The sequence below is a fragment of the Perca fluviatilis genome, chromosome 13, assembly GCF_010015445.1.
Source record: "Perca fluviatilis chromosome 13, GENO_Pfluv_1.0, whole genome shotgun sequence".
NCBI classification, from domain to species: domain Eukaryota; kingdom Metazoa; phylum Chordata; class Actinopteri; order Perciformes; family Percidae; genus Perca; species Perca fluviatilis.
The window spans coordinates 36,793,058-36,803,677 of NC_053124.1; the positions used below are offsets into that span (position 1 = coordinate 36,793,058).

General features: G+C 40.0%; 1 protein-coding gene across 1 annotated transcript; it reads right to left on the reverse strand.

Moving 5' to 3' along the window:
• Window positions 1-644: 644 nt before the first annotated feature.
• Window positions 645-2,078, reverse strand: LOC120571073 (gastrula zinc finger protein XlCGF71.1-like). The gene has a single exon (XM_039819777.1). It carries the CDS (start codon window positions 1,927-1,929, stop codon window positions 1,240-1,242), a length of 690 nt encoding a protein of 229 aa, XP_039675711.1. The 5' UTR covers window positions 1,930-2,078; the 3' UTR covers window positions 645-1,239.
• Between the last annotated feature and the right edge of the window lie 8,542 nt (window positions 2,079-10,620).

A 10,620-nucleotide genomic window follows, 5' to 3' on the forward strand; every position in this document is an offset into this window, starting at 1 on the left:
ATTAAAAAACTTTACAACACTAAGAACATGCATGCACAGAAAAAGTGCAATGTTAAAAAAATAAATAAATAAATAAAATCGAAATTCTTCAAATGATATTCCCTCAAAATGAGATTTCCTGAGAAAATTGAGTTAGTGCTTGTTATTATCAAGTTAGACAACATAATAAATCACGATATCTCGATATAATAATTTCATCACAATAGGATTCCATTGAAAGACGATAAATTATCGTATTGAATTATTGGCCGGCCCTGACCTAGTCGCTCCTCCTCAGCCTGTCTCGATGGACACTATGTTCCTATGTGTTTGTGTCTAAGTGACTGATGGGAACAACGATCTTTGACACTGGTCCAGTATTAAGTGAGATCGCTGCAGTCGGCAGCGGAGAAAGAAGCTACAGTGTAAGTTAATAGAGCAATTGTCCAGCTTGAATTTACCATCACAAAAGTGCTCGTTTTTGCCGCTGACAGATTAATATTCTAAGTGTCTGACAACCTTATGGAAAGGATCCCTACAGATAGAGACCTTTAAAACCTCTTTGAGACCTTTCTGTTTAACCAGAAACAGCTCTGAAGTCACTAGTGCTAAACCCACCAGACTCCATTTAAAAAAACAATACTTTTAGCGTATAGAGCCAACAATATTCTTGATTTGATTTTATTCAATTGCAAGAGAATGCCCTACACATGACAAAAGGACATCAAATACAATCGAGGATAAAAACAACATAAAGTCCAAGACTTATTTCCATTGTGGTCCTCAACACACATCAGGACAAGACAAGATACTCAATGACACAACATAATGTCATGTTCTCACATGTAAATCGGTAAACTATGGGTGTATTTCAACCAAAACTAGAGTTGTGATGGTTGGAACAGTGGAAAGACGAACCAAAACGGCTTTTGATAGTTTTATTTAGTTTCTGCCCACTTTGAATGAAGTGTATTTGCTGCAGAGCAATCAGTGGGAACAGAGCATCTTTTAACATCAGTTTTGTCACTTATGGAGCGATCATCAGGCTTTTCTGATGAAGTCAGAAAGTGCACACATTCTAGTTTGACACTAGTTTTATAATCTGTCTTTACAAGCTGTTCTGATTGAACCTTGAATGCACTTATTGCTTTGGTAAAATTAAAAAATGGTCTGTGAACGCCTCAAAGTGTCAAAAGTGTCAAAATGTAGTCAAAGTGTGAAGAGTCGAAGCCGTCTCTGGTTTCTGACTCTGCAGTTAGCTCAGGCATTTAGAGCAGCGTGTGGCCACGCAGCGCTGGGGGGCACGGGTGTAGGTCTTGTAAGTTCCCTCTCCAACATCATCCTCCTCCTGTGGATTCGCATGTGTTTATGTAAACCTCCTCTCTGTGTAAAAGATTTCTTACAGACTGAGCAGCTGAACGTTTTTTCTCCTGTGTGAGTCCTCATGTGGTTTTTCAGGGTTCCACTTAGAGCAAAAGCTCTACCACACTCAGAGCAGCTAAAAGGTTTTTCTCCTGTGTGAGTTCTCATGTGTTTCCGTAAATCTCCATTCTCTGAAAAAGATCTTTTACAGACTGAGCAGCTGAAAGGTTTTTCTCCTGTATGAGTTCTCATGTGTGTCTGCAGATCTGACTTGTAGCCAAATCGTTTATCACACCGTGAGCAGCTGAAACGTTTCTCTTTTGTATGAGTTGTCATGTGTGTCTTCAGTTTATACTTGTTGCCAAATCTTTTATCACAAACTAAGCAGCTAAAAGGTTTTTCTCCTGTGTGAGTTATCAGGTGTAACTTCAGATGTTCCTTCTGGCCAAATTGTTTATCACACTTAGAGCAGCTGAAAGGTTTGTCTCCTGTGTGGATTTTCATGTGTTTCTTCAGAGCTGAGTTGTAGCCAAATCGCTTAGTACAAACTGAGCAGCTAAAAGGTTTTTCTCCTGTGTGACTTCTCATGTGTACCTTCAGATGTGACTCGCGGTTAAATCTCTTCCCACACTCAGAGCAGCTGAATGTTTTCTTACATCTTGAATCATGTTTCAGAGAGTTTAAAGCTGACTGAGGTTCTCTGGTCTCCTTCCAATCAGCACTGTCATCAGTCTCAGGATCAGAAGAGTCTCCAGTCTGGTCTTCAGTCTCTGGTTGTAAATGTGGATGTGAGTTCCTGGCTGGTTCTGGTCCTCCACAGTCCTCTCCATCAGCTTCTGTTTCCATGTGTTGAGTTTGTCTCTGATGAAGCTGTGAGGACTGAGCTTCCTCTTCATCATCTTCACTCTTCACAGGGACAGGAGTGAATGGGAACTTGGTGATATCAGCCTCCTCCAGCCCTTGAAGCTGCTCTCCCTCCTGACTGCTCCACAGTTCCTCCTGTTCCTCTTTAATGTGTGGGGGGGGCTCTGGCTCCTGCTGGTCCACACTGGAGCTACACTCCTGCTGCTCAGGGGGAACCTCTTCTTTAACCACCAACAGCTGCTGCACATCTGCAGGAAACAGGAAACACACAGAGAGAGAGAGACATTAACACAGACACAGAGAGACAGCATCAACAGTACAGAGTCTCTTTACGTGGTAAAAAACAAACAAACTGGTATTTCATGTTTCTGCATTCTAACTTTCAGCTCGAGTGCTGTAAAGACTTACAATTATACCTGAGGCTTTACTTATTGTTATTTAAATTTTCTGATCTGGTTTGAATCCTACTTAAAGAACAGGGACTACTTTGTGTCTATAGATAAACATCTGAGCGGATAAATATGAAATGCAGAGTTCTCCAAGGCTCCATTCTGGGGCCTCTTCTGTTTAACATCTACATGCTTCCACTGGGTCAGATAACAGAAGACAGTTGCATTATGATGATTATGATTATTTGTCTATAAGCGTTAACGTTTGCTGTGTGATCACATCAACACACAGTCACATGACTTCTCAAACCTGACGGAGGTTCTCCGCTCTCCTTCAAAACGTCACAATTACCTTCTGTTTCCATGTGTTGAGTTTGTCTCTGATGAAGCTGTGAGGACTGAGCTTCCTCTTCATCATCTTCACTCTTCACAGGGACAGGAGTGAATGGGAACTTGGTGATATCAGCCTCCTCCAGCCCTTGAAGCTGCTCTCCCTCCTGACTGCTCCACAGTTCCTCCTGTTCCTCTTTAATGTGCGGGGGTTCCTCCGGCTCCTCCTGTTTCACACTGGAGCTACACTCCTGCTGCTCCTCTTCACCAATAATCACTTCCAGAACGTCTGAATGTAAATCTGAAACACAGACAGACATTTATTAATATAAATCTTAATGATATCCTTAAAGAAACTCATGCATCAACTCTGCTCCGGCTGTAAAAGCTGTGTCCGTCTGTCTGATAAAATCTCAGAGCTGGAAGGTAAGAGAACTAACCAGTTTGATATCAAGCCAAACACCGGACCACTGGGGGTTGCACTTGTCTCAGCCATTCCCGAGTGAGACTGATGAGAGAGTTCATAATGAGAGTGTAGCGACTCCAGACCACATAGTGGTGGTAATGCGCCTCTAAGCCAGGACTTCTACTTGCACTGAGCTTTAATAACCACTGTATCTGTGTATCGACCATCGCACATAGTCTTTTAGCGACTTGTCTCAAGTATGCCAGGCTCTCCACTTCAGAACCAGACGCTGGACGGCTAAGCAGGGCACGTGATTTGTGATCTGGTGGCCGACTTAGGCCAGAGGCTGTGCTTCCCAGCTGAGATTCGTCAACCCACCTCAGATCAGACCTCGTACTATGGTCGGCCACACCCCAGGGGTCTCATTTATAAAACGTGGCGTATGCACAAAAACGGGGCTGAAAATGTGCGTACGCCACTTCCCACGCAAAGGTTGTGATTTATAAAAAACAAACTTGACGGGAGAACGTGCGGTCCTCCACGCAAACTCTGACCCGTGCGTACGCACATTATGGAGACAAAATAGGAATTGGCGACGCAGATGGTGAGGTGGTGAACTGAAGTCAGACAGTAAATGGGAATAAGATTACTCATGCATGATGCCTCACGCACATTCTTTCACTCCATATCATCCACGTTACCATGAAGATGAAATCCAGCAGTGTTATTTGCGCTTAATATTTAATCAGCGCTGTCTCGCCATCACATTGTCCGCTACGGAGCGCAGGAGGAAGGGATGACCCGACTGCATGGAATACAGGATATCAACCAGGGCTCGAGAGTGCGACCAATAGGTAGATGCTAGCCTTGCGTTGCCCCAGAGCTCTCTACCAGGCTGACAGTCATCTGTTATCAGCTAAACGCAACTACAACCGCTAAAAAGACTGCTCAATGCAGTTGTCTGTACCCGACTGACAGCTACCCTTTCTCGGCTTAAAATTACTGCAACACCCGCTAAAAGACAGCTCAATGCAGTTGTCTGTACCCGACTGACAGCTACCCTTTCTCGGCTTAAAATGATTGCAACAACCGCTAGAAAGACCTCAACCTCAATTTTAGGTTCTACTACTTTCTCACCCATATATATATAAATATAAAAAATGAAATAACATTTCCTTAAAGATTAGAACTTTGTCTAGGTTTATGTGCAGATGAACACAAATCTTTGTTTTTGCATGATCTACAAAATAGTTTACTAAAGTAGCTCGGTTACACTGTACATTACACATTATGGTTGTGTGTCAGTTTGTAACAAAGTGGGAATAATCAGGGCTCGAGAGTGCGACCAATTTTGGTCGCAAATGCGACCAACATTTGTAAGGGTGCGACTAAGATTTTTCCTAGGTCGCACCGGTGCACCTAACGTCCTCGCATCCGCTGCCTCTCCACTAACGGAGCGATGTTGTTTATATCGATATGGTTTAATGTTGCGTTATATGACCCATTCCTTCTGGAAAGCCGTGCCTGTGTTTGGATCTCTCCTCCGCGCAGCCCCCTGTTTATTCAAAGATAGAGCTTTATTGACACAAAACACACTCACACACCGGCCGGCTCACCTGCAACATGGAGAGACACAGCGCCGCTGGTCCAAACTCCCGACATTTGTCTACAGTTTCAATTGTTATTAACACAGCTGTATATTAAGTATGAGAGAGAAACCTGTATTATTAACACAGCTGTATATTGTTAGTATGAGAGAGAAACCTGTATTATTAACACAGCTGTATATTATTAAGTATGAGAGAGAAACCTGTATTATTAACACAGCTGTATATTATTAAGTATGAGAGGGAAACCTGTATTATTAACACAGCTGTATATTATTAAGTATGAGAGGGAAACCTGTATTATTAACACAGCTGTATATTGTTAGTATGAGAGGGAAACCTGTATTATTAACACAGCTGTATATTGTTAGTATGAGAGGGAAACCTGTATTATTAACACAGCTGTATATTATTAAGTATGAGAGGGAAACCTGTATTATTAACACAGCTGTATATTATTAAGTATGAGAGGGAAACCTGTATTATTAACACAGCTGTATATTGTTAGTATGAGAGGGAAACCTGTATTATTAACACAGCTGTATATTATTAAGTATGAGAGGGAAACCTGTATTATTAACACAGCTGTATATTATTAAGTATGAGAGGGAAACCTGTATTATTAACACAGCTGTATATTGTTAAGTATGAGAGGGAAACCTGTATTATTAACACAGCTGTATATTGTTAAGTATGAGAGGGAAACCTGTATTATTAACACAGCTGTATATTGTTAAGTATGAGAGGGAAACCTGTATTATTAACACAGCTGTATATTATTAAGTATGAGAGGAAACCTGTATTATTAACACAGCTGTATATTGTTAGTATGAGAGAGAAACCTGTATTATTAACACAGCTGTATATTGTTAAGTATGAGAGGGAAACCTGTATTATTAACACAGCTGTATATTATTAAGTATGAGAGGAAACCTGTATTATTAACACAGCTGTATATTGTTAGTATGAGAGAGAAACCTGTATTATTAACACAGCTGTATATTGTTAAGTATGAGAGGGAAACCTGTATTATTAACACAGCTGTATATTGTTAAGTATGAGAGGAAACCTGTATTATTAACACAGCTGTATATTGTTAGTATGAGAGGGAAACCTGTATTTAATTAACAGCTGTATATTATTAGTATGAGAGAGAAACCTGTATTATTAACACAGCTGTATATTATTAAGTATGAGAGAGAAACCTGTATTATTAACACAGCTGTATATTATTAAGTATGAGAGGGAAACCTGTATTATTAACACAGCTGTATATTGTTAGTATGAGAGAGAAACCTGTATTATTAACACAGCTGTATATTATTAAGTATGAGAGAGAAACCTGTATTATTAACACAGCTGTATATTGTTAGTCGGAGAGGAAACCCTGTATTATTAACACAGCTGTATATTATTAAGTATGAGAGGGAAACCTGTATTATTAACACAGCTGTATATTGTTAGTATGAGAGAGAAACCTGTATTATTAACACAGCTGTATATTATTAAGTATGAGAGAGAAACCTGTATTATTAACACAGCTGTATATTGTTAGTATGAGAGGGAAACCTGTATTATTAACACAGCTGTATATTGTTAGTATGAGAGGGAAACCTGTATTATTAACACAGCTGTATATTGTTAAGTATGAGAGGGAAACCTGTATTATTAACACAGCTGTATATTGTTAGTATGAGAGGGAAACCTGTATTATTAACACAGCTGTATATTGTTAGTATGAGAGAGAAACCTGTATTATTAACACAGCTGTATATTGTTAGTATGAGAGAGAAACCTGTATTATTAACACAGCTGTATATTATTAAGTATGAGAGAGAAACCTGTATTATTAACACAGCTGTATATTATTAAGTATGAGAGGAAACCTGTATTATTAACACAGCTGTATATTATTAAGTATGAGAGAGAAACCTGTATTATTAACACAGCTGTATATTATTAAGTATGAGAGGAAACCTGTATTATTAACACAGCTGTATATTATTAAGTATGAGAGGGAAACCTGTATTATTAACACAGCTGTATATTATTAAGTATGAGAGGGAAACCTGTATTATTAACACAGCTGTATATTATTAAGTATGAGAGGGAAACCTGTATTATTAACACAGCTGTATATTATTAAGTATGAGAGGGAAACCTGTATTGGTACCAGTGTTTCCGCTGGTAACTCTGTTACTGCGGCCGCCACGGCGAAAAACACATTATTAAACTAACTTCAGTTGGTTGAGTAATAGCGTGACGGAGCATGCTGGATCATAGTTCATAAAAATGCAGCGCAGTGACGATACAGACATTTCATAGCCGACACAAGACTGGTGTAACGCCGCTAATGAGTCAGCCGTCACTCTGAGTAGCCTAGCATAGCTTCAGTCCATCGCACTCCCCCTGTGGTTCGGTCGTTCTTTTTCTTCTTTTTTTTTTAAACATGTTTTTATTTGAGAAAATGAGTACTGGACACAGATATTCAACATACATACTTTTTCTTATTTTCTCCCCCCCCACCCACCCATCCCCAACAAGCTGCCGGTGCAAATAAATAAAAAATAAAATAAAACAAAATATATATAAAAAATATAAACATACATACATACACAACGAAATAATAAATAAATATGAGAGAAAGTGGATATTCAAGACAGTACAAGTGGGCTACATGCCTTCTGTGACTATCACTACACAGGTTTTCTGAGGTCCCTGAGTCTCCAAGGAGGCACACGCACAAACACAACAGGGTTTATTCCTGCCCGATTTTCACTTCTTTTTTTTTTTAAAGATTTCGGCCTTTATTTTGATAGGAAAGCTGAAGACATGAAAGGGGAGAGAGAGTGGGGGGGGGGGGATGACATGTACAGACATGAAAATCACTCACCTTTCGGCGAAATTCGCCGTTTTGAAACCAAAATAGGTGACCTACGTGAATCGTGTAGATTTGATGAGAAAATGTTTAAGGGGAGAGGGGGTGTAAGTACTCGGGCCTGGTGCCGTATGACTATTTTAGAAAAATAAATAAATTAAAAAGTCCACATGGGATTTGTTTTAATGCGCTGGATTTAACCATACTGTCTATGGATTTGACCAATCATCGAACTTCCACCAACCTTCTGCAGCGCATGTTCAAGGAAGACGCCGGCAGCGGTAAGACGGGGCTTGCTAGTCATTAGATGCTAGTCACAAAGCTTCGGTCCGTGCACTCTGTAATACGAGTACGTTACCGGCAACGACCGCTACCGTTAAGACTGCGACTGTTCCTTTACTGACCGACCGTGATACAAACAATACGAGTGTGCACGTTCACTGTAGCTATCTGAAGCCCAAACTGCCTTGATAAAGCTGTCTGTTTGGACTCAGCATGGCAGGTATTAAACATAACGGCCTTGTCCCAGAGTTTAGACTTCTAGCTATATGAAAAGATAAACAATGACACGTTTTTAATAATTGTAAATAAAGCAGCTAATATCAACATGGACAAAATCATGAATGTACTAATTCGCTTTTTTGATGATGACCTGGCCAAAGTAGTAAAGTTTAGTTTTTTTTTTGTGATTTATGATATTATTGCAATATGTAAATCCACATTGACTCTTTATTTAATATATGGTTGGAAGAAGTACAAATGTATCCAAAACTTTTTAGTCTTTAAAAATTATGACTTTTATTATTGTGTAATGTCAGAAGGACTTTAACTGTTTTGCCAGTCAAATTAACTTTAATGAGTGCATATTGAAATATTACACTGTTGGTTGGCAAAAAATGCATCTCAAAATGCATCAGATTGATGCTTTAAAATATGGAATATTTAAAATTTTCTTCCGGGGCCCCCCCCGGACCCCCTTAGAGGGGTAATATCCTTCTCACCTTTTTCACCCCTGACCCGTTTTCATGCCCGTCATATAGGAAAGGGCTGCAGGTCGGAGTCAAACCTCTAGATTTACCAACTGAGCTATCCGGGCGTCCTCTCTCTCTTTTAATCAGTCTGTTATTGTTGTTGAAAGCTTATGAAGGAGCTTTCTCAGGCTATTTATTTTAGATAACTTAGAATTTTATCAAACTGGTAAAGAAAACCCTGTCTTTGCATTTTATTTTAATCACAATCTGTTTTAATAAAAGAGCTTGTGAAAAGTGGCTTTGGCTTAAAACTGAACATTTAGCCCACTTTGTAAAAAAATACAGAGCTATATATCGTGCAACCAAGGCAAAAAGTTAGTGTGGAGCCCTGTCATCAATACCCTGCCATTAGATAACTGCAGAACACAGTGTAAATAACTAAAATCTGTCTTTAAAACTGTGCATATATCATCAAATGTCAAAGTCTGAAAATACAGCCATTATTCTGGTGCAATCGTTACCCTTAATGTCCTCATTATCAGTCCGAACTTTAATGCTGTTTGTGACAAAACCTGCATGAAGAAAAGTGTGTATTTCTTATTTCATGTATATTCTGCATGTGTGCTGTGTGTCTGATATTTTGCGGCTTTAGGTCTGAAATGTCCCATTTTGGGATTAATAAAAGTCTAACTATCTACCTATGATCATGGCCTCAGCCTGCTATAATATCTTGGTATGTGCTGCCCTCTACTGGGCTCAACATGCAACAACTATGGCCCACCAACACAGAAACTACTACACATATCGTAACAACACATTGTACTGGAGCTGGAACAGTTCAACATGTTTCTCTACAATTAATTGTCTCTGATATAATTGTGATTAACAATAAAATTATCTCCTTCTGTCATATTTGAAAACATTTATTTAAACAATAAAGTTTGAATGAATTCCAGTGTAAGTCTTTTGGTTATTTCTAACTGTCATGTGACCCAGATAATGTCATAACACAGGTACACAGCCTACGAAGCCAACAACGCCTCTTTATTATCATAAAACATATGATCTAACTGTGTCTAATCGTTGTCATTTGTGTTGCTATGAATGTGTTTACAATAACTAGCAGAGCTTTAGCTCAACCGCCCGTCCAATAATCACTTATATAATTACAATTTGGCACATTTGAACAAAATCAACCATTCCCATCAGCAGTCGTACCCCTCAGGACCTAGGCTAATGTCTTTGTGGAGAGATCTACAGAGCTCCAGACCAGCCAACAGAGAGAGAGAGAGAGAGAGAGAGAGAGAGAGAGAGAGAGAGAGAGAGAGAGAGAGATAGAGAGAGAGAGAGAGAGAGAGAGAGAGAGAGAGAGAGAGAGAGAGAGAGAGAGAGAGAGAGAGAGATCTACAGAGCTCCAGACCAGCCAACAGAGAGAGAGAGAGAGAGAGAGAGAGAGAGAGATAGAGAGAGAGAGAGATAGAGAGAGAGATCTACAGAGCTCCAGACCAGCCAACAGAGAGAGAGAGAGAGAGAGAGAGAGATAGAGAGAGAGAGAGATCTACAGAGCTCCAGACCAGCCAACAGAGAGAGAGAGAGAGAGAGAGAGAGAGATCTACAGAGCTCCAGACCAGCCAACAGAGAGAGAGAGAGAGAGAGAGATCTACAGAGCTCCAGACCAGCCAAAAGAGAGAGAGAGAGAGAGAGAGAGAGAGAGATCTACAGAGCTCCAGACCAGCCAACAGAGAGAGAGAGAGAGAGATCTACAGAGCTCCAGACCAGCCAACAGAGAGAGAGAGAGAGATCTACTGAGCTCCAGACCAGCCAACAGAGAGAG

Excerpts from the sequence above, each read along its gene's own strand:
- LOC120571073 (XM_039819777.1), bottom strand. The coding sequence starts at position 1,929 with ATGAGAAGTCACACAGGAGAAAAACCTTTTAGCTGCTCAGTTTGTACT.